The sequence below is a fragment of the Ovis aries genome, chromosome 22 (genome assembly GCF_016772045.2).
Source record: "Ovis aries strain OAR_USU_Benz2616 breed Rambouillet chromosome 22, ARS-UI_Ramb_v3.0, whole genome shotgun sequence".
Taxonomy (NCBI): Eukaryota; Metazoa; Chordata; class Mammalia; order Artiodactyla; family Bovidae; genus Ovis; species Ovis aries.
In genome coordinates, this window is record NC_056075.1 from 50,364,495 (window position 1) to 50,387,069 (window position 22,575).

Sequence of the window (22,575 nt, forward strand, 5' to 3'; positions counted from 1 at the left end):
ACCCCCGAGGCCTGGGCTCCCCTGCTCTGCTTGTCCTGGGCTCGCACCGCTCTCTCTCTGTGTCCCCTGGTCTCTTTCTGTCCCCTCTGCGTCCCTGCAGCCCCCCTCCTGTCCTCAGGGCTCGCAGGGCTGGCCCTGGACAGTCTCGCAGGGAGGTGTCCTCACTGTCCGGCCCCAGGGTCTGGCGCTCCCAGCCCTGCCCTGGCAAATCCTCGAAGGAGCCGAGCTTTGGCCTGAAACGTCTTTCAGGACGGAGTCCAGCTCCCTGAGATCCTCAGCCTGGACTTGGGACTAGACGCGGTCCCCGCGGCCCTGGGCGCCCTGGGTCATCAGGGAGCTGGTGGCGGGCCTCCGGCTGGCCAGGGGCGAGGCGGGGCCTGGCAGATCATTACCGGACCCCTCTCCCTGTCCACCCCGGGCGGGGGCGTGGCGGGGAACTTTGCCCACACACTGGCCAGGACCGGTGGCAACCGTCTTTCCACCCCCACCCCACTCCGCCTGCAAGAGTTCGCCTGCCGCCTCCGCCGGGGCTGGTCAGCGGCCTCAGCGCGGGCCCAGCGGGAGTCGGCGGCAGCCTCTCGGAGCCGGGGCGGGGCGGGGCTTGAGAACCCGGGAGCAGCTGCGGGCCGGGGGCGGGGCCGAGGGCGGGGCCGGCCACCAAGCTGCGCGGCCCGGCGCGCTCGCACTTGGACGCCCGCCGCCCCCGCGTACACACCCGGGCTCCGCGGGCTCCCCCGGAGGCCTAGCTGGTGCATCCCCCGCCGGGGACCCCCAGGCCCGCCCCGCCCCGCCCGAGCCAGCGGAGACGGCGGCGCCGGCGCGAGGAGCAGAATGTCCTTCCAGGGCAAAAAGAGCGCCCCCCGGATCACGGTGAGCCCCGCTGCCCGCTCCCGGCCAGCCCGGCGCCTCCCGCCCCCTGCTCCGGGCGGGGCCCGGCCTCCGGGCCACGGGAGGACCTTCCCGGCCCCGCGCCGGGTCCCCTTCCCTCGGCGTCCGAGCCCCCCCGCCCCCGCCTCACCTTGCGCCCTGTCCCGGCGCTGCCACCTCCTGCCCAGCTCCTTCCCGCGCAGCCGGGGGGCCCGCGAGCACCGCGCTGGACACCCTCAGGGAGCCGGCTCCCCTGAGACCCCCTCTGCGCCCGGGGAGGGCTCGGGCGTGGGGATGGGTGGGGGCGGGGAGACCCGCTTCCTAAAGCGCAGATGCGCCTCCCCTCCTCAACCCCGCGGGGCCTCTCTGGAAGCTCCGCTCGGAGTTGGCGGGCAGCGCGGCCCTTTGTTGACACGGCTGGTCCAGCCTCGGGCCTCGGGTGCAGAGATGCCATTCCCGCGCAGCCCGCCCCTCGGCCGCCCCCTGTGCCGCCCCCGCCGCACCGGGAGCTCTTTGTCCCAGACAAAGCAGCTGAGGCCGGCGCTCAGCCCCAGCCCCGGGAGCCCCCGGAGCCCCTGGCCGCCTGGAGCCCTCCTTGGAGCCGGAGTTTGGAGGCCCCCGGCCAGGGTGGTAGTGAGAGTGCTCCCTCGTCACTGAGCGAGCACCCAGGCAGCTCGGCTCCCTGGAGAAGACCCTCTGACACCACACGCCCCAGGCTGGGGAAGTCCGACTGTCCACCCAGGGCTGCCAGGAAACAAAGCCGCCCCTCCAGGCAGCCGGGAGCCCAGCGCAGGGAGGGAGAGGGGGAGGGCGAGAGGGAGGGAAGTGCCTGGGGGCCGGGGGCAGCCTGCCCTGGGAGCCCGTGGATTGAGCCCCAGCTCTGCGCTTGGCTTCAGGGGAGGGTGCGGTGGGGTTGCCAGTTCACATCCTGAGACACTCAGGGAGGAAGGAGGGAGTCCTGCCTCAGGACTGGCCCAGATTCTGACCTGATGCAGGAAGCCCACCGGGGCTGGACAGGGTGCGGAGGGTGGCGCCACCTCTGGGAGGGTCAGAGGCCAGATGGCCAGGTCAGGAGACCGTCAGCCCGGTCCTGAGGGCTGCTGCATTCCCCTCTTGGCTCCAAACCTGGGAACGTGCCCAAGTCTGAAAACTGGGGGTTGAGTGGGGACTCAGACCACCGTCTTCCTGCCCAAAGCCTTCCCCTTCCTCTGCTTGGGCGTGTTTGAGTGGAGTGGGAACCCTGCAGGAGGAGGTAGCCAGGCTCTGCCGCTGGCTCGGGAGCTGGGCGAGGTGGGTCCTTGCAGTATGACCGGTCAGGGCCAGGCCTGGGGCCCAGGGGGCTAGGCAGTGAGCCCCTGAGGACCCAGTGGAGAGAGGTCCTGGCAGCTGGGGCCGGTCCACGGGGTAGACCAGAGCTGGCGGCGGGGCACCCAGGAGGTATTCTCAGCTGTGAGGCCCTCACTGTTTCTGGTGCGGCTCCCCAGCCCAGCATGAGAGCCATCTAGGTGACTCGGGGAGGAACGGGTGCGGCAGTTCCAGTAAAGTTGAGCTATGGGCGTTGAAATGTGAATTTCATATAATTTTTATGAGTCTCAATATAGTCCTCTTATGATGTCTTTCAGCCAACACGAGATGCATAGGGCTGGGCAGACTGTACAGCTGGGGATCATGTCTGGCCTGTGGCTTGTCAGCCACCCTTCTGTAGACTGTGGGGCGGAGGTTCTACTTTGAGTCAATAGAAATCTGAGAATTCATCCCAAACTGTTAGAGGTTAATAAGAATAGAGTGATGCGCTCTGGCTCATAAGCCGTGAATTATTTATCCCCTCAGCAGCCTGAGAGAGCTGCTAAGTGCCCTGCACACTTCCGTCCTGGCTTCAGGCTGACGCTGGATTTAGAACCAGAGCTCCCAGCTGGAGTCCCACCCTGGCCTCTGGGTGGGCACCCAGGAGCCCCGGGCCGGGGCCAGACCCCCGTGAAAGAGCTGTGGTTCCGGCTGCCCGAGCTCCAGGGAGTGTGAGGCTCAAGTTCGTGGGGCAGGTGCCGCAGGGCTGGGTCCTCACCCGTCATCCTGCTCTCAGCCACTGCCTTCCTTTCTGTGTTTCTCGCCATTTTGCTCCACTGAGGCCTGGCCGTCACCCCGCACCCTCCACAGCCCGTGACCAGCCCCCCATCTCCCCTCCGTCCCAACCGTCAGAAGTGGACCGATCGCGGCCCAGCTCCATGCCGTGGGGTGCCCCTAACAGCCGCGCTTCCTGACACCGTTCACCTCCTTGGGGCGACCAGAGCCGCGAGCGCCCCAGTGTCTTCCTGGCCTGCACCCCCATAGCCCCTATGTCATCAGCTCCTGCCCCCTGACTCTCAGCCTCTCTGGAGTCCCTCTCTCATCCACCCCATAATCCCAGCCAGGGGCCCCCCGCATCTCATCCAGACACACGGACACCACTGCAACCATGACCTGTGTCTGTCCTTGAACATGAGGACCACTTTCTACCCAGGGCACTGTGATCTCTCTGTAAGCACTTAGACACAGCTTGAGGCACCAGTGGTGGCCCGCTGACCCCCCAGGCCCAGCACGTCCCACCCTAGCCTGCCACCCCCCATCCTGTATCAGCCAGGCTCTTCTCTGCCCCGGGCCTTTTCGCAGGCTGCTCGCTGGCCTTGGGCCTGAGTCACGGCCATATCAGCTCCTCAGAGCGGCCCTTCTCGGTTCATGCTGCAGCCCGACAGGTCCCTCTGTGTGCTTACGAGTGTCACCGCCTGTGACGGCTGCGTGTGTGACATCTGTCTCCACTCACTGGGATGTGGCCCTCCCACGGGAAGGCCCTGCCTGCCGAGGCCTGCTCTAACCCCCGCCTCCCGGCACCGTCACAGGCCGCAGAGATTCTGAAAGGAGCTTGGCCCGGCTCTCAGCTGGAGCCGCCTCTGCGGGTGGACAGGGAGGGCCGGCCTTCCAGGCCCACAGGGCCAAGCGAGACGTGGCCCGCCTCCCCCTCGGCATGGGCTTTAGAAATTGGGCAACGCACGTGCCGGCATGCCCGTGGTCAGATGCGCGGCCACGCGATGGCTTGGCCACGGTGACATGGGAAGCTGGCTGGCCGTTTGCCCCGCGTCTTCGGTGAGGCCAGACCGCCTGACTGTGGGTGTGGGCCACGTGCAGGGACTGTGGGCAGCCGCCTCCGAGGGCCACTGCCGCGGGGTGGGGTGGCTACCCTGCAGGCTCTGTGCTGGTCTCACACGCACAGACCGTGTCCAAAGGACACATACAGACACGCGTTCCATCGTGACTTCAGAGGGAAGCTGGTGCTCGGCGTACCGCTGGGTCACTCACTTTGGAGCAAGCTTGCCCCCGTTTATTTGTTTGTTTCGGACAGAGTGACCGCCTCCTGATCAGAGGGGGGAAGATCGTGAATGATGACCAGTCCTTTCACGCTGACCTGTATGTGGAGGACGGCCTGATAAAGTGAGTTTTTGCCTCTTCGCGGTCACCTGTGTACACCTTGCTCACACGCTGCCCGGAAGCTTGCTTCTGGGCGAGATCCACGTGTTTCTTTCTCTCCCACAACCTCGTTCCCTGGAAACAACTCCAGCCCCTCTCGTGCCTTCAGCAAGGCCTTGGAGAGCAGGACGAGGCTTCCCATTTCTCTGTTATCACAGCTTCAGTACCTGTGGGTTCACAGTAGGTGCTTAATAAATGCTTATTGACCACACCTTTTCGTTTCTCTGCTCATGTCTGTGAGGCAGCTCCAGCCTCTGGTCAGCAAGGCCGCGCATGGACACCTCAGTGACCAGCTCAGGGTGGGGTCCTCCGTGCTGGCTGTCCGGAGCCCCTGGGGCTGGCTTGTTCCCCAGCAGCGTCAGGGGCAGGTCCAGTTAGGCCTTGGCTGTATCGCCCTTCGCTTCCAGGACGGGAGCCCAAGGGCAGGCGTCCCAGCTCCGTGGCCTTGCCAGGGGCCCCATTCACATTCGCTCAGGGGTCTTCCTAACCAGCGGATCTCTGTTGCTTTCAGGCAAATTGGAGAAAACCTCATTGTCCCTGGGGGCATCAGAACTATTGATGCCCATGGCCTGCTGGTCCTGCCAGGTGGAGTCGACGTCCACACGCGGCTGCTGATGCCCGTCCTGGGCATGACCCCCGCCGATGACTTCTGCCAGGGGACCAAGGCCGCCCTGGCGGGGGGCACAACCATGATATGTGAGTGTCGTCCGTGGGGGCGGGGGGTGGTCCGTCCCAGCTCTGGGCCTCTGGCGGGTCTGCGTACCACAGCAAGCGCTTTCCCTGGTGGAGTTTTCTCAGGCTGTTTTTCTTTCTCTCTCTCTCCTTTTAAAAAAAATATAATTTATTTTTTGAAGGATAATTGCTTTACAGAATTTTGCTGTTTTCTGTCAAACCTCAACATGAATCGGCCACAGCCCCTCTCTACTGCACTCACTCTGAGAGGTGCTGAGTGGCTGTGCCCGGCCCAGTTTCTCAGCCTGAGTGTGACGCTTTGGCCAGCGCTGAGCGCTCCTGGGGTTTCCACGGGAATGTGCCCATAGCTGATTATTTCCTGGGAAGCCAGCAGCTGGCCAAGGTCCTGGTTTGGAAGACCCAAGTGCCTTGGACAAGTTCAGGGGTTGCATTGCCTGAAATGTCAGACACATTTGCTCCTGAACCTCACTCTCTCTGAGGCTTGGTTTGCAGAAACTCGTGTCCAGAAGAGCTAAAGATGGTGGAGGCGGTGTTTTACAGAAAGGATGACAAAAATACTGTTATCCGATCAACAACCCCCAGAGGCCCCATACAGGCACAAGCACCGTTCTGATGTGCCTCAGCTCTGTGCGTGGCAGAGAAGCCCAGTTCACAGCTTGTGAGGGGTTCACTTCCCACCGTGAACTTGCTCGTGGTCAGTTCAGGAGCCCAGACAGGAAGCCAGCGTTTAGCCCCTCTCCTTCCCTGAGACCCATCAGCTCCACAGCACCGAGGGCGGGCGCCTCCGCTTGGGCTGGACCTGGTCCAACCCCGGCTGCACCGCGGCCTGGCGGTGCCCTCAGGCAGCGCGTGGTTAAACGTCATGCTTCCCTGCACAGTCGGGCTGGAGGCAGGGGGTGGGAGGGTGGAGTGAGAGGGGCACCTTGGTTGCCAGGCTGCACGTGAGCACACGGCAGGCGCTGCCACTGCCTCCCGGGAAGGGCTGCGCCGGGTACTCGGGCCGACTTCACAGGCCCCAGCCCGGTGTGGCCTAGTGAGCTACAAGTGGCCAGACCCAGCAGTGGGCCGCCCCCGGGTCTGACGAGGGAGCGCTCTTGTTTCAGGCCCGTGGTCCTGCTGGTCGCAGGGGGCCTGAGCCGAGTGGGATGCCCTCCTGGCTGCATCTCCTGCTGGTGCTGAGGCGTCCAACAGGCTGTGAGGATGGAGGTGCTGCAGGCATGGGCTGGCCTCCGCAGGGCTGCAGCCTTGAGCGCCTGCAGTACGGCGTCCTGGGCGTGTGGCGGAACCCTCGTGAGGGGTGTGCAGGCAGGCACAACGTCTGCCTGTAACCCCGGGTGGGCGTGCCTTCCCACCGGCTGACCCTCCCAGCTCTCTCCCCGCGCCTGGCAGAGATTGTGCGTGGGGTGTAGGCCGTGGCCGCGGGGCTGCCGGCGGGGCCACGGGGACAGTGCAGTGTCCCTGTGCTTGCCCTGGTTCTCCAGGGTGGGAGGGGACCCTCCACGGTGTGCGTGGTCGGGGAGGCGCGAGGGAAGCCAGCCCCACTTGCCGCTGTGGGCAGGCTCACAGGTTCAGCACTGTGGACAGCACCCCACCCCACCCCGCCCGCCAGGCGCACCTCACTCTGGCCAGGCTCTTTAGGGGGCGTCTGCTGGGGAGCGAGGTCCTCCTCTCTGCTCAGGGAGAGGCTGGGAACAAGGGGCAGGATGGATGGGCAGTTCCCAGCAGCCCCAGCCCCACATAAGGCTCGAGGTCTCTCCTCTGCCTTTCTCAAACACGCCTCCTGGTCTCCTGGGAGCGTGAAGCCACTGTCCCTTGGAGACCCACGCGGTTCTGGCGGCCAGAGTGGGGGACTCAGCTGAGCACGCTGTCCCCGCAGTGGACCACGTGTTCCCCGAGGCGGGGGTGAGCCTGCTGGCGGCCTACGAGCAGTGGCGGGAGCGAGCGGACGGCGGGGCCTGCTGCGACTATTCCCTGCACGTGGACATCCCCCGCTGGCATGAGAGCACCAGGGAGGAGCTGGAGGCCCTGGTCAGGGACAAGGGTGAGCAGCAGGCCGGCCGGGCGGAGGGGCGGCTGCGGGGCCTGCGCTTCTGGGGTCGGGTGGACGCTGCATCCGTCCGACTCCAGGGCAGGTGGCCGGGCGTGGGGTAAGTTGGACAAGAGCCGTTCGAAGGTCTGCTGGGCCCAGAGGTCAGCTGTGCCCGCACCTGTGGGTCGCATCCCAGGGCTGACTCTTCACAAGCGGACATAGGGTCACGGCTATCTGCACGGTCCCCTTGTGTCTTGGGCCTGGAGGAAGGAAAAGCATGATAAGCCTTCTTAGCCCTGAAGACCCTCTAGAAGGAGGCGCCTTAAAGCCCAGTCCTCTACTGCTGCCTCAGCGGAAACAGGACGGCTTATAAACATGGCTTAAATGTTCTTTTAAATCAAAAGTCTTGAAGCTAAGACCACGTCAAAGTTTATAGTGGATTTGCAGGAAAGTCAGGTGGACATTGTAACTGACCTCTGGTGATCAGCGTTGAGTGTGGCCTCAGCTCACAGCCGGGAGTGGAAGGGTCGGGTCAGAGGGGCCGGCAGGGATGGGACCTGGGACGGGGGTGCAGGCGTCAGAGTCCGGGCCAGGCCGGGAGGCTACTGGTCTCTCAGCCTGGGAAGCGGTGCGCCTGCTCCACTGCACACTTGACGGAGGCAGGGAGGTTCCCTCCAGAGTGGTGGACATCAGGCCCATGACCTTTGGCAAGTAGGAGCCCTCACCCGGGGGCAGGCGGGGGCCTCAACCAGGGAGCAGCTCTGCCTCCTGGGTCCTTCCCAACCTGGCCTGGGGGCCTGCAGCCTGGCGGCTCAGAGCAGAGGTGCAGACCCGGAACCTGCAGCCATCACCCCACTCCTGAGCTGCCGGGCAGGGGGCAGTGATGGGGGGCCGCTAGTGAGGGGGAGTGATGGGGTGGGGGGGTGTTAGGGGCAGTGAGGGTTAGTGATGGGGTGGGGGGTGTTAGGGGCAGTGAGGGTTAGTGATGGGGTGGGGGGTGTTGGGGCAGTGGGGGCTGAGTGGTGGATGAAGGTGAGGTATTAGGGGCCGTGGGGGGTTAGTGATGGTGTGGTGGGGTGTTAGGGGCCGTGGGGGTTAGTGATGGATGAGGGTGGGTGTTAGGGGCCATGGGGATGAGTCATGGATGCGGTGGGGTATTAGGGGCGGTTGGGGGGGTAAGTGATAGTGGGTTTGGGGTGCATTAGTGAAGGGTGTGTGGGTTCTCACCTGCTTTGCTGCTAGGGAACAGTTGGTTCCTGACCTCAGATCCGAGGAGCTGGATGGGCTTGGATGTCTCCGCCCCAGTCTAGGCTGGTCTGGAGTATGTGGGGCTGATGCCCAAGGTCCGCCAGGCCAGCTGGTGAGGCCCTTGGGAGAGGCCCCCCTCACCTGGCACCCCAGGCGCCAGGGAGGTTCCTGGCATCCGACCTCTCCTGCTTCCCCCAGGTGTGAACTCCTTCCTGGTCTTCATGGCGTACAAGGACAAGCACCAGTGCACAGACGGCCAGGTAGAGCCCGGAGCCAGGGTCGGGGTGGGCAGGCAGGCTCCGCGGGCGCTGGGGACGGGGCTTCTGCCCCACGTGGTGCTGCAGGGGGTGGGGTGGGCTCCGCAGGTGCTGGGGGGCGTGGCCTCAGCCCCATGTGGTCTGCCTGCGTCTCCCCAGATGTATGAGATCTTCAGTGTCATCCGGGACCTGGGGGCCGTGGCCCAAGTGCACGCAGAGAACGGGGACATCGTGGACGAGGTGGGGCTGGTGGGGTGACCCTGACTGGCCTTGCGAGCGCAGAGCCATAGACCCCGGGGGAGGGGGCCTGTAACCTGGCCCGGGTGATAGCTAGCCCAGGGCGAAGGTCAGGCAGGAGGGTGCTGGGAGCCTGCGGGCTCTTGGCCACAGCAGGCTTTCCCTCATCCTCACACGTCTGACCTTAAATTCTCCAAAACTGAGGTGTTGCTTCCTGGGGTGGGAGGGGGCGCTGAGGCGGGTTCTCGTGCTCTCTGGCCCAAGACTGGGCCCTGTAGCGCTGTGCCTTCTGCCCATGGGCGCACCTGTGGAGTCCCTGGCCTGGTCCTCTGTCGAGGCTGCTGCTGGGGGAGGCCCTGGCCCTTCTGCCCACTTCCCCGCAAGCCCAGGCCTCTGCCCCCACTGTTTGCCCACCAGCCTCAGTGCCCACAGGGGCCGGGCAGTGGAAGGGGGCACAGGGGAGCTTCCTGGCCACCTGGGAGTCTGGGGGGGCGGGTCACACACACAGCCCCCACCCTGACGTTCCAGACCCGCAGAGAAGCTTCCTGGGACCCACTGGCCTCTCCAGCTCCCAAGCTCACCAGAGGCGGGGACACTCAGGGGGGGCGTGTGGGGTTCCGGGCAGTGCGTGCTGTGTGTCTCCAGGGCAGGGGGTGGGCTCTGGGCCAGGAGGAGGCACATCCCTAGTGCAGGAGCGTGGGAGGTGCGTGCTGGGGGAGGGGCTTGTTCCGGTCCCCTCCTCCCCCATTCTCCACCCCGAGTTCCTCCACACCAGCGGTGCTGTGTTCATACCTGGGGGTGAACCAGCCTGAGACGGCCCCACCCCTGGCTGTGCAGAGCCCCCAAGCCCGCCCCCATGCGTGCACACCCCAGCCGTGAATGCCCCCGTGCCTGCACACCGCTTGCACACACCCACTGGGGAAGCAGCAGTAGGGGGCTGGGGGGCCTTGTCCTTCTTACTGAGGAGGCCTGCGACCCTGGGCGCATCCAGCCCTCCGCAGCCCTGGGGCTCCTGCATCCGTAATTTGGGGAGCTGGAGTCACCCCCTTCAGAGTGCAACCCCTCTACTCCCCCCTGGAGGTCCCCGCTGCGGAGATCCGGGGTCACAGGGGCCCAGGGGGCCTGTCCTCCCCGAGCACCCCCACCCCATGCCTGGCCATGGGGCGGAGTGTGCCTCTAGGGTGGGGCCAGGAGGTGGGTGATTCTGGGGTTTCAGGGTCAGGCGTTCTGGGCTGTGGACGCACCCTGCAAGGCCCTCAGGGCCCTGCACTGCTCCCAGGCTGAAACAAGCTGTGTGTTCAGGAGCAGAAGCGGCTGCTGGAACTCGGTATCACCGGCCCCGAGGGCCACGTGCTCAGCCACCCCGAGGAGGTAGGTGTGAGCCTGTGTTGCCCCAATGGGCCTTCATCGGGGGTAGGCTGGGCCCCCATCTGGGCAGGACTGTGACCCCACTGTCCTCGCCTGGGCGCGAGTCAGGGCTCCTGGCCCCCTGCCTGTGGGCCGCGCTAAGGCCTGCACACGAGCCTCAGAGGGTAGGTGGTCTGCTCCAGCGTGGCGCGGGCCAGCACAGATTCGGGGCTGGAGCCCCAGGCTGGGGTCCTGGCCCCTGGGTGCCCGTCTGGGCTGGGCATCATGGGTGGCCCGGGGCGTCGCGGGCTCACTGAGGTCAGGAGCCCCAGCCTCGCGCGGCCTGAGCAGCCTGTCTGCAGGTGGAGGCCGAGGCCGTGTACCGTGCCGTCACCATCGCCAAGCAGGCCAGCTGCCCCCTGTACGTCACCAAGGTCATGAGCAAGGCCGCGGCCGACGTGATCGCCCGGGCCAAGCGGCGAGGTGGGTGCTGGCTGGGGCGGGGAGGGGCTCGGGGGTCCACAGCCCCCTGGAGTGGCACAGGGCGGCCCCATGGGGATTCAGGAAGCCTGCCGGCCTCCTCAGGGGGCTTCTCGTGTGAGGGGTGCGGGTGCAGCCTGTGGGGGCAGCCTGAGCCTCCCTAGTGTCCAGACAGCAGTGGGGCCTGACAAGGGGCCTTGAATCACATGTGGGGCTAAGGGCCCTGTTTGCATAGAAGTGCGTGTCCGAGCCATACCGTGTGTGTCTCTGAGTGTGTGGGGTGTGTGTGTGTGCTTACATGATGTGTGTCTGTGTGTATGGTTGTGTGTGTGTGTGTGTGTGTGGTGTGGTAAGTAGGCCTGCACCTTCGGGTCATGTGAAGAGCCTCGCCCAGCTGGCCCCCGGGCGGAGCTGCCGCTCCCTGGACACCTCCCGGGTGGGGGCGGGTGTGGGTTCGGGGCCAGGCCACGGAGGAGGCAGGTCCGTGGCGGGCGGGGCGGCTGGTGTGTCTGTGCCCCGGCGGGGTGAGGCAGGGGCAGAGCGGCAGGAGGAGCGTAGGAGGCCCGGGTGGGCCAGGTGCCCCGGGTTGGGGAGCATTCCTCACAGAAAATGGAGGGGCAGCGCAGTGGGAGGCCTGGCCCAGCCCTTGGCGTCGGGGGTGGGGGGCGGATCCCGCGGCCGCGGTGCCGCTCACGCCTCGACACAGGGGTGGTGGTGTTCGGGGAGCCCATCACCGCCGGCCTGGGTGCGGACGGCTCGCACTGCTGGAGCAAGAACTGGGCCAAGGCTGCCGCCTTCGTCACGTCGCCCCCCATCAGCCCGGACCCCAGCACCGCGGACCACCTCGCCGCCCTGCTGTCCAGGTAGGGAGCCCCTGATCCTGCGGCCCCCCGCTGCGGGGCTCTTCCCCACCCTGCCGTACAGGGAGCCCGCGCCCACCTCCTGGCCCCACCCCGGAGGCACACTCTGCCCCGTGGCCAGGCGTGGGGTGGGGGTGCTCGGGGAGGACAGCCCCCTGGGCCCCTGTGACCCCGGCTCTCCGCAGCGGGGACCTCCAGGTGACTGGCAGCGCCCACTGCACCTTCACCACCGCCCAGAAGGCCGTCGGCAGGGACAACTTCACTCTCATCCCCGAGGGCACCAACGGCGTAGAGGAGCGCATGGCCGTGGTCTGGGAGAAGTGTGTGGTGGGTGAGACGAAGGGCCGCAGGGTCCCCCATGGAGGAGCTGGCGGGACCACAAAGGGAGGCCCCTGGACGAGCAAAGTCTCTGCGGGGAGCAGAGCTTGGGGCGGGCAGGCTGCAGGCTGTTCCCCCGAGCCCGGTCACGCTGGGGTCCGCAGACATTCTGCCCTGGTCCCCCAGAGGAGACTCCGTGTCGTCAGGCCCCACCCTGGTCCTGATACACTGGCCTCAGGCACGGGGGGTCCCGACACCACAGCGTCTCCCCAGTAGGACTGAGGTTCCCCCAGATGTCTGTCTCACCTAGGGCCTCCGCCCCCGCGCCCCCAGCCCTGGCCCTGAGCCCTCCCCCTGGGCCGAGGCCCTGACCCCAGGCTCCTGGCCACCGCCAGGGGCCAGTCACGTCCTCTGGGGACAGATGTCATTGTGGAAACATCAGCATTCATTTGCCCACAAAGCGAGCGTGGAGACGGGCTCAGTGCCCGGGGAGGACCAGACCTGCAGGCCTGACTGAGGCACGCTGCCCTCAGCCTGGAGGGCAGCCGTGTCCACACGGGAGCCCGGAGACCAGGCCCTGCCTGTTGCCGGGGAGGGGCGCCCCTGACCCCGCCTTCTGGCTTCTCAGGCCTCGGGGCAAATGGACGAGAATGAGTTCGTTGCGGTGACCAGCACGAACGCGGCCAAAATCTTCAACTTTTACCCGAGGAAGGGGCGGGTGGCCGTGGGCTCCGACGCCGACCTGGTCATATGGAACCCCCGGGCCACGAGAATCATCTCTGCCAAGAGCCACAGCCTGGTGAGAGAAGCCGGCCCCACATGGGGGCCAGCTCAGGGTCTGGGGGGGTCCCTGCCGCCATCCTGGACATCCTGGGATGGGCAGGGCTGGCGGGGGCTGGGGACCCTGTCTGTGGGGAGAGCTCACCCACTCTGTGCCCTCGGGAGACATGCCCAAGAAGCCAGGGGTGCAGACACAGCTGCCCCCCCGAAACCCGAACCCAGGCTGAGTGGACGCTTCCCGCCGGGGCCCTGGCCCTGGAGACTCGGAGCAGTGCTAAGGCCTCCCGAGGGCTCAGAGGGCCGCTGTCCCCCCAGAACGTGGAGTACAACATCTTTGAGGGCTTGGAGTGCCGAGGAGCCCCCAGTGTGGTTGTCAGTCAGGGCCGGATTGTGCTGGAGGATGGGGCCCTGTGCGTCACCCCCGGGACCGGCCGCTTCATCCCGCGCAAGACCTTCCCTGACTTCGTCTACAAGAGGATAAAGGCCCGGAACCGGGTGAGCCTGAGCCAGGCGGGTGGGCGGGTAGGGCTCTCAGGCCTCGCGGTCAGCCTGCCCCTGGCCGCCCTGCTGTTGGAAAGGCACGGTGGCCTCACCGGTCCGGGCGGGTCCTCACCCGCGTTCGTGACCAGGCCGCCCACGTCACTGCAGAGAGTGTGGGCGTGAGGCCAAGGAAACCCCGAGTGGCCGCCCCTGGGGGCACGGCCACCAAGCCTAGCAGAGGTCGCCCAGCATTTCCCTGGAGCAGACCTGCCCTTCAGTGAATTCAGCAAGGAGAGCAGGACGCTCAGACAGCGTCCGTGAGCCCTCATCCCTCACTGGGGCTCGGCCAGCGGCCCGCTGCGTCCGGCAGGCGTGCAGGTGTTTGTCCAGGCCCTGCACACAACTGCGAGTGATTCACGCGTGCACACAGGCCCAGCTGCACACGCACGCGTGGCCACTACACACGCGGGTTGGCTTTACCGCAGCCCCGTTCCTGCTTGTCTAGGATGACATCGTCTGAACTTGTATCTGGAGGGACAGCCCCCGGGCAGGGCTGGGACTGGCACTGGCTCCTCCCCAGGGCGGGAGTGGAGGCCACCCTGACCTGCCGGCACTCCTGTCTCAGGCTGCCCGCACCCCAGCTCCCCCAGACCTGCCCTGGGCATGCCGCCTGCCTCGGGGGAGGGAGGTGTGTGTCCACACACACGGGTGGACACCGGGGGTGGGGGGGCCCTGCCCTCGAGCCTGGGGCCGGCTCAGTGTCCCTCACACCCAGCGCTTCGGCCCCCAGCTGGCGGAGATCCACGGCGTGCCCCGAGGCCTCTACGACGGGCCGGTCCACGAGGTGATGGCGCCCACCAAGCCGGGGGCCGGGGCCCAGGCCCGCGCGTCCTGCCCCGGGAAGATCTCCGTGCCCCCCTTCCGCAACCTGCACCAGTCGGGGTTCAGCCTGTCTGGTGAGTGGGGCCTGGGCTGCTGGGTCTCCTTGGCACCTGGGCCCCGAGGGCCGTGTCCAGCCCCCAGCCCTGGCATCTCACGTGAGGTGCCCGAGGAACGGCGCTGGGGGTCTCAGGGGTTCACCTGTAGCTGCCAGCTCAAGCCTCTGCTTTCAGGGTCGGGGGTGTGGATTTGCAGGGAGGCGCTGAGCCAGGCTCTCCCTAGAGACAGAGCCAGGCCTCCCTGCCCTACTGGGGGCCGACCCAGCCCCTGATGTCCAGTCCCTGCCGGCCTCCGGGATCCAGCCTCGTCCTGAAGGCTGGGCCAGCCCTCTCTCATCCCAGGGCCCGTGCAGGGCGAGACCCGGAGGAGGGACGCTGGGGCTGGCCTGGCCAGGGCCCCTCTGCACAGGCTTCCTGGACAGCCAGCCTTGACCTGCAGGCTCCGGCCGCAGACGCACCTGGCCTCACCGGCCTGCTCGTCTGAGGCCTCGGTGGGGGCGCACCTGCCCGGGGGAGCCGCCAGGTCGGGGAGCGTGGGGTCTGCAGCCCTGGCCCCTGGGGTGTGGCGTTGAGTCTGCCCGTCCCCCAGCGCGGCCTCCACCCCGCCCTCCCGCAGGCTCGCAGGCCGACGACCACATCGCGCGGCGCACGGCCCAGAAGATCATGGCGCCCCCTGGCGGCCGCTCCCACATCACGTCGCTGTCCTAGGTGCTGCCGCGGGCGGCCGGCCCCCTCCTTGTTCCCTTCCTTCCTTGAACCCACTCTGAAAGGTGCTTGGCCTTCCCTTCCCCTCCCCAGCACCTCTCCCCTTGGGTTCCCACGGCCCGTTACAGGGAGCCCCCGCGGGAGAGGCTGAATGGGCGAGGTCTCACTGCCAGGGCGGGCAGAGGGGCTGGGCATGCTGGCGGGGGCAGCTCAGGAGCCCCAAACCTGGGGGCCTCGGAAGACGGGGACCTCTGGAGACGCCCAGGACGGAAGGCGGAGGGCATGGTGCCCTCGTGCCCAACTCGGCTGCCGTCCCAGCCCCGCCCGAGCTGCTGTTACTTCAGGGGCCCGCAGGGATGCCCTGCGGGCAGCTGTACTTCTCAGACTTCCCAGGGACCAGACCCCACGCCGTCCGTAGAGCCCTTCCTCCTCCAGGGGCCCCAGGGGCCCGGAGCCGAGTGCTTCCTTCTCCTACGACGTGTGTTCCCAGTAGTTGATTAGAGAAGCCATCCTGTGTGCCGAGGGCACTGTAGTCAGGAACCTGCATGCCACCCGCAGCCCAGCGGCCCCAGTCCCATGGAACCGCGCTGATTAAAGGCATCTGGACTGGAAGCCCCTGGCGTGTGGAGAGCCCTGACTTCTCTGCCCCTACGCCATCCCCCAGGGGCTCGTGCGTGGCACCCTCGAGAACACCCTGCAGCACCTGGTCCTGCCTCTAGACGGCTGGGAGGCCGGACCGCCAGACCACTACAGGGCCGGCTGGGTCTGAGATGTGGGCAGGGGCTCTGCCTACCACAGGCCTGCGGGTCATAGACAGCCAGACACCCAGAAGGAGAGGGGCACTGGGAGGACCCCTACCCATGATCTAGTTGGTGGGCACAAGCTGCCCAGCAGGGTTTGGGGCAGTACAGCGTGTGGGGAGCTCATGCTGCCCACTTAAAGCAGAGCAGGCCGGGGTTCTGATCCAGCCCCGCAGATGGCGCTGCCCCCAGAACTTTCTAGAAGATGGAGCTGCTGGGCTGGCTTCCTGGTCTCAGCCTTGCTCCTAAAAATCCTGCCAGCTCTGTCCCCCAGGTGTGGGACGCTCTCCACCCTAAGAGCACCAGGAAGGGTGGGCAGCCCCGTTCATGTGGCCAGCCCCTCTGGGGGGCCCCAGCCTCCATGCCCAGCCTTGGCCCCACTTTGAACCCGGGGCTCTGGGCACTGTGCTGGACTGGGCAGCCCCCCGGAAGGTCTGCCCTGTGGTCCGTCTGCTAAGGTTGATTTGGTCCCTGTGGCCTCAGTGCTGGATTCCTGGGCTGCACTGAGACCACGTCCCCTTCCCCAGGGACAGACAAGGCGATCAGGGGGCCAGGCCACACCCGCAGGCCGGCCACTGACTCAGGACACAGGCACTCTGTCCCTTAGGGCCTCAAAACGCGCCTGAGATGTGCACACACACACACACACACAAAGCACGGCTTTTTTCCCGCACAACCCCAGGCCTCCCCGCCCGGCTCCCACCTCCAGCACCGGCAGGCCTCCACCCAGAGCCTCTGGAGGTTGGTACCACCACCGGGCACCCCACAGCACTGCCCACCTCCAGACCCGGGCTCCGCAGTGCCCTGGGGCCCCAGGTGGGCTCCCCACTCTAGGCAAGGGGGGCCCGTGAGCTGCTCCAACCTGGGGCATTCCGGTCCCTGCTGTTTTCAAGGTTCTGCCCCTGCCCCCCAGCAGACCGCACCTCCACCCCAACCCAACAGCGGCCTCAGGGTTTCTGGGGCAGGAGATGGGCATCCTCCCCAGGCCGAAGACCGGAGCTCCAGGAGGCTCCGCCCCGGCAGGAATGCCCTAGGTCACGGACGAGCGTTTTCTGCCCGCAGCAGGCACGGGACACGCAAACCAGCCGACACCAGGAGGTTCTCATGTTGTTTTTCTCAGAGGTGGAAACTATACAGAAATACGGCAGAAACGACCAGAACGCACGTGTATAAAACACTCTCAGGCCCGTGCCCGTCCCCCGCAATGGACAAGAACCGGGCAGGCCCCGGGCCCCAGCGGCGGGGGCGGCCTATATACAGCGGGCAGGGCAGGACCCCAGAGGCCCGGGGAGAGCCTGGGCGGGAGCTGTGGGCCCCTCCATCATCATGCGGGGGCGCCCACCCTCTGTGCTCCCCGCTTTCAGCCACACTGGCAGCCTCTTGACACCACATGCCCCCGAGGGCCAGAGGGCAGACCCGGCGGTCAGACCATCCGGTGCCGTCCAGCCAGGTGCCTGGAGCCGCCGACCTGGGCCTGGGCCTGGACACGCTGCGCAGCTCTCTGGGAAAGTTGACGCTGGGCCTCTGGCCGCCCCGTCCCTCTGGGGGTCCCGGGTCTCCGGTGGGGCCTGAGCTGACTCCACAGGCAGCGGGCAGGGGTGGCCTAGCTGCTCCCGGCTGAGGGGCAGATGGCGCTGCAGGCAGGCAGGGCTGGGCGCACGCCTTCGCTGTCCGCCAAGGCCTCCGCCGCGTCCCTGGGCTCAGGCGTGGGGTCCTGGTTCCGCTTCAGCCTGGGGAGACACATGGGGGCTTTATGCAGGCTTGCCAGCAGCCCGGGATGCGGCTCGCTGGCCCAGGGCCTGTCCTGGGACTCCTGGGGTGCACCCCCTCAGGAACACGGCCTGGAGCTCCACAGGGACCATTCCTGGGCTTCTCCGCCTGGGCAGAAGCCTCTCTGGCCACACCGGCTCAGCGGGGCTTGCGGGCACACGGGGCATCCAGCTGCCCCCTCTGTGGGCTCTTCACAGCCCTTGGGCTTGAGGCAGTAGGCTGGTGGGTCTCAGCTGGTTTCCAGCCAGAAGCTAAAAGGAGGCAGGTCACGAATTCTGGAACAAAGTGCTTGGCCGAGTCCCGTTACCACCCAGGCCTTGACCTCCAGGGTGGTGGCCAGTGTCCTAAACCAGGGTCCATATGTCATCCTGGACCCTGAGGCAGGACAGAGCAGCAGTGAGCCCTGTTCAGCTTTTAGACCCAGGGCCGCCGCCTCCAGGAAGTCCTCTGCATCTCACCCGGCCCCTCCTCCCCTGGGCCCCACGGCACTGGGCCTCCCTGGTCCACCAGAGCAGGTGGCTCAGCACGTTGAGGCTGTCGTATCTACCTGCCCTCAAGCCCTGTCCCTCCTGCCCCGGCCCGAGTGGCTGAGTGAGGGTTTCAGGTTGATGTAACAGCTGGGGCCCCTCACCTGGGCGGTGCGCCCAGGGTCTGCCCCGGAGACTCTGCCCTTAGTGGAAAATGCCCAAGCTTGGCCCTTAAGGTGCTGAGGAGCCCCTCCCCCACAAGTCTGCACAGGGGCCTCCCTCCACCCACCCCCCCAGGGCTGCTGCTAGGACTTCTGAGGAGGGCGGGAGTCAGGCTTCCCAGCCCCACTGAGGCCATGTGTCTGCTGTGGCCAGAAAGCCTTGGCCCCACTCCCCAAAGTCCTCTCTGCCCCCGTGACCGGCCCCCAACACGCACACTCACTTCTCTCGGTTAAAAACCACGAAGTCCTGCTGGATGGCGTCGAGGCAGTCCTGAAGGTAGTCATTCTCCTGCGGGTCAGAAAGACACCAGAGTGAGCGCCTGCCAGCATCCCGCACGTCCCTCGGGGAGGCTCCTGGGCATCCCCGGCCTGCTCCTCCCGCGTGCCTGCCCTTTCCCGCCCCAGCTCTGCGGAGCCCACCTTGCCCCAGGCAACCAGAGCGCGCAGGAGCTGGGGTCTCCTGGTGACCCCCACTTAGCCAGGGACAGAGGGACGCCTGACCCCGTCTTGAGGCGGCCACAGGGTCTGCAGAGCCAGACTCGTCCAGGAGCCACGCCGGGCCACTCCTCACACCCCCCACACACACTGGGTCCTCCTGGTCACAAACCCAGTGAGGACCTGCTTCCAGGGCCTGCCTGAGAAGGTGGGCAGCAGAGGTGGCCTCGAGAAGCAGAGCCTCAGGCCGGGGGCTGGAGTCGGTCCCACAGTGACCAAATCCAAGACATGCCACAGGCCCCTGGCCTGCGAACCCCGGTTCCTGAGACCCTCAGAGTGTCGGGAGAGGGTGCAGCTGGTAGGCTGGCCCTGGGACCGTGGGTCTGGGGGGTCAAGGTTGGCCCCTGGGACCGTGGGTCTGGGGGGGTCGTGGTTGGCCCCTGGGTATCCGAGCCTCAGACTCAGGGCCGCCAAGGAGTAGCCCAAGGCGCAGCGTGGAGATGCCCTGCACGGCGGCCCGGACAGCTTGCGGGAGACCAGGCCGAGATGTCTAAGCCGCAGAACTTAAGAGGGCTGGACTCAGCCATGAAGTTTCCTGCATCCAACTGAGGCTCTGACAGAAGAAGTGGGCCTCAGACGTGGGAGGGGCCTGAGAGGACGTTAGTGGGCAGGTTAGCCTGATGCCCCGCACTCCTGAGCCTGCGGGAGGGCCCCACCCCGGCCAGAGAAGAGGGACCCCTCCCATTCCTGCAGATGAAACAGCACTGCCCCCACACCCTGCCCCACCGGCTCTGCAGCCACACATAGCCCCAGCAGGCAGGCGCTGGACGTGCTGGGGAGGGAGGCACTGCTTGCCCAGAGGGAAGGACAGGCCTGGGAGGGGCTGGACAGGGGGGAGTCTGCCCTGCACAACTTGGGGCTAACCCCCTGCAGGAGCCCTGGCGTGAGTGCGTCCTAACACACTGCAATTTGGAAACCTGGAAGGGTGGCCCAGGTGGAGCGGTCAGAAGGTTCAGAACAGCCTTAGAGGGATGCTGGGATGGGGTCAAAGGCTCAGAGACGTGGGCGGCTGGAGCAGCCAGCACACTCAAGAGTAAAGACCCACAGACCCCCCCAGATGACCACATTCTTCTGGAGGACCCGAGGGAGACAAGGAATGAGCTGGCTGGGGACACAGCGCCCTGGGGAAGCCCTGTGGTTCGCGTGTAGTTCAGGAGGATCTGCCTCAGGACCGAGTCCCCCAGAGGCCATGATGGGATCCCGGACGGCGGCAGCCTTGACCTCACCTAACTCAGCCACCCTTAGGGGGTATAACCGTGGAAACAGGCCTCCTGCTGGAGAGGCAGGCAGGCCACCTGAGCCTGGGATGCTGAGGGTGTCCGACCGATCACGGTGCCTTCACGGTCAGAGGTGGATGGCCAGTGCTCACACACGTGTGCCTGCATGCACGCACACACTCAGATCGCGCGTGCGTGAGCCCCAGGCTGACGGCCACCTGGATGGAGAGTTGCAATTCTTTTCCTCATTTCCAGATCTCAGACCTGGACCTGTGGGCTGAAGGAGGGGCAAGCTCTTGGCCAGGAAGGCCCAAGCAAGGGTACACGGCAGCGACACCCCAGCCCTTCCTGAAGGCATCCACGGCCACTTCCCTGCATGTCTGCACATGGGAGAAGGCAAACACTCGGCTGTTCAGAGGGCTGCTGAATACAGGTGTGAGCTGATACTTGGCCCACGGCTGTCTTACAGTGGACCCCCAACACAACCCACCAGGGGCGGCTTCTCCCCCTGGTGGCTGTATGCATAACCAAGATGGATGTATTAATATTTGGCATCTGGTCGAATTCTCTTAGTTCCTTGACCTGTGGAGTAGCAGCTAATAACATTATCATGGAAAAGCCCAGTGAAAGCTCCTGAAACTAGCCTCTCTCCCGAAACTAGCCTAGATAGGAAATAACAAACCCACCTCTAGAGTGGAATGGCGCTGCTAAGCGCCACCGTCAAAGACTTTGGAGTCTGCATTTATCTGCGGGGATCTGAGGGCTTCAAGCAGTGTTAAAGAAGCTGCCTGCCAATGTAGGAGACGCAAGAGACATGGGTTGGATCCCTGGGTCTGGAAGATTCCCCAGAGGAGGCCATATCGACCCACGCCAGCCTTCTTCCCTCATAATCCCACGGACAGGGAAACCTGGTGGGCTACACCCCTGGGGTGGAAGAGCCGGACACGCCTGAGTGACCGAGCACAGCACAAGGCGGGCCGAGGATGCTGTTCCTGTTGTTTCCCATTGAACTCATGAGCCTGGCCTGCGGAGACCAGCTGGCTTGTGGCAGGAGGGGAGAGGGGACAGCTCTTAACCCAGTGGTGGGCCAGGTGCCTCCATGGAGCGTGATGCGGGCTCCCCCACAGCTGATCGACAGGGCCGCCGGTTGCGGCTCGCGGCCCCTACCCCACAGGGCTTTCCTCCCGACGCCCGTGGCGCGGAGGAAGGGCGCTAGTCTGCACTCACCAAGGAGGACCGAGTATCGAGCCGGCCCCCAGCTACCACGGCTGGAGTCTCTTGACTTGAGAGGGGTGTGAAAGTGACAAAGAGACGGCAGAGAGGGTACTTCCGATTTTGACCTGGACCTTTTCCGGGCTGGCGACACGGGATCTGATCCTCCGATGCGATGCTGCACGGCAGCCGCAGCTGCTGGTCAGCCCCGCGACCCCGAGGGTGAACAGCTGACGCACTGACACCCAGCCTGGACCCGGACGCGCCCTTTTGCACTTTCAGTATTTGATAAAGTCAACAATGAGTTATAAAAGAGGCTCTGTGTCGGGTGGCTGCCGACTGGGCGCTGACCTGAGTGCTCTGAGCCCGTATAAGGCAAGCCAGGCTGAGCTGCGATGTTCAGGAGGTTAGGGGTAGTAAACGCAAACTGACTCGGGATTTTTCAGCTTAAACGGGGTCGTCCTCCCTGATAGCGCCGATGACGACTGGACAGGGGCAAAGACTCTGGCCTGAGTCAGCGCTGGACTGAAGGCAAGGGCTACTCAGAGGCGGGGGCGAGGTCAAGGCAGGAGATGACCCCCGATGCCCGGAGACCAAGGGAAGCGCAGGATGCGGGAGAAGGGGAGCGAGGCTGGGGCGGGCGACAGGCGCAGAGGGACTGTCCGCCGGCCGGGGGTCGGCGGGCGGGGAGGAGCTGGGCTCCGTCTCGCAGCCTCCCTTGCCCCGGCTCTCCCAGGAGAGAGAACCGGCCGGAGGAGCCGCTAGGAGGGCGGAGCGCCATCAGAGGTGGACGGTGCGGGCGGCGCCGCGCCCCAGGGCCGCGCCTGCCCGAGGTGCGTGCAGTGCGCATGTGCGGTCAGCGGGGCGCTGGGGCGCGGCTCGTCCAGCTCCGGAGCCCCTCTCCTCCTAGCGGCACACGTGCGTGGTCCCTTGGCCTGCTCGGGCGTTTGGAGCCTTTGCCATGCAGACTCAGGAGGCTACAGATACGCATGACCCTCTGGGTCTCCTTGCTGATGACTGCTGGGCACAGGGCATAACCCACACTCAGGTCCCTGCAGGTCAGGCGGCTCTCCCTGGACTCCACGGAAACTCAGCTTTGCTTCCCCCCCAAACACCCCACACCCTGACCACTGTGCCAGTGGCGGTTCCCTGCACACAGTCCTCGGGGCAGACACCCACAGGCCCTACCAATGCCAGTGCCCACAGCACCTGACCCCAGATGTCACCCAAGGTGGGCAGCGACAGGGCTCGGGCACCCAGACCAGGCGCCAATCCTTAACTCTGTCACAAATGACCTGCTGAGCAACTCAGACAGAATTCTTAAGCCCTTCAGAATGCCCTGGGGATGCAAGGGACCCATAGGAGCTGAAACGTCTTGCAAAATTAGAACAGTTTGGAGGACCCGCACTTGCTGACCCAGGAACTCACCCAAGCTCCGGTCGTCACGGCAGGGCGGACCCGGCAGGACAGACACACGGATCCGGGGGCTAGACGTGCAAGTCCACAAACAAGCCCCTCCGGCACGGTCAATTCGTTTTTGAAAATGGTGCCAAGCAATTCAATGGGGGAAAGATGAGCCCAACCAGCACTTGGACAACGTGTGTCCACACGCAAAACAGTCAGGCTGGGCCCCACCTGAAACTGTGCATAAAACTA

At 65.8% G+C, this 22,575-nt stretch overlaps 2 protein-coding genes across 8 annotated transcripts in view; one reads left to right on the forward strand and one right to left on the reverse strand.

Annotated features, from left to right (window-relative positions):
* Window positions 1-682: 682 nt before the first annotated feature.
* Window positions 683-15,349, forward strand: DPYSL4 (dihydropyrimidinase like 4). Of its 2 annotated transcripts, XM_027960351.2 has the most exons (14): window positions 683-870; window positions 4,241-4,329; window positions 4,877-5,061; window positions 6,935-7,099; window positions 8,534-8,595; window positions 8,752-8,832; window positions 10,132-10,200; window positions 10,539-10,659; window positions 11,363-11,519; window positions 11,702-11,843; window positions 12,463-12,633; window positions 12,930-13,109; window positions 13,885-14,050; window positions 14,649-15,349. In XM_027960351.2, the coding sequence occupies exons 1-14, from the start codon at window positions 832-834 to the stop codon at window positions 14,738-14,740; spliced, it is 1,719 nt and encodes a 572-aa protein (XP_027816152.1). In that variant the 5' UTR covers window positions 683-831; the 3' UTR covers window positions 14,741-15,349. The 2 variants fall into 2 exon arrangements, with proteins under 2 accessions (XP_027816152.1, XP_060260840.1); XM_060404857.1 differs by having other exon boundaries at window positions 13,885-15,349.
* A 1,283-nt stretch (window positions 15,350-16,632) lies between these two features.
* Window positions 16,633-22,575, reverse strand: part of STK32C (serine/threonine kinase 32C) — a 72,728-nt gene continuing 66,785 nt past the window's right edge. For 5 of the 6 annotated variants that reach the window (XM_042238911.2, XM_027960323.2, XM_060404861.1 and 2 more), the window contains exons 11-12: window positions 18,217-18,284; window positions 16,633-17,267 (exon numbers count right to left, since the gene is read on the reverse strand). In XM_042238911.2, coding sequence (XP_042094845.1) covers window positions 17,141-17,267; window positions 18,217-18,284 — 195 coding nt within the window. In that variant the 3' untranslated portion in view covers window positions 16,633-17,140. Of the gene's footprint in view, window positions 17,268-18,216; window positions 18,285-22,575 lie in introns of those variants that run through there. The other variant, XR_003586582.2, reaches the window with a different exon arrangement.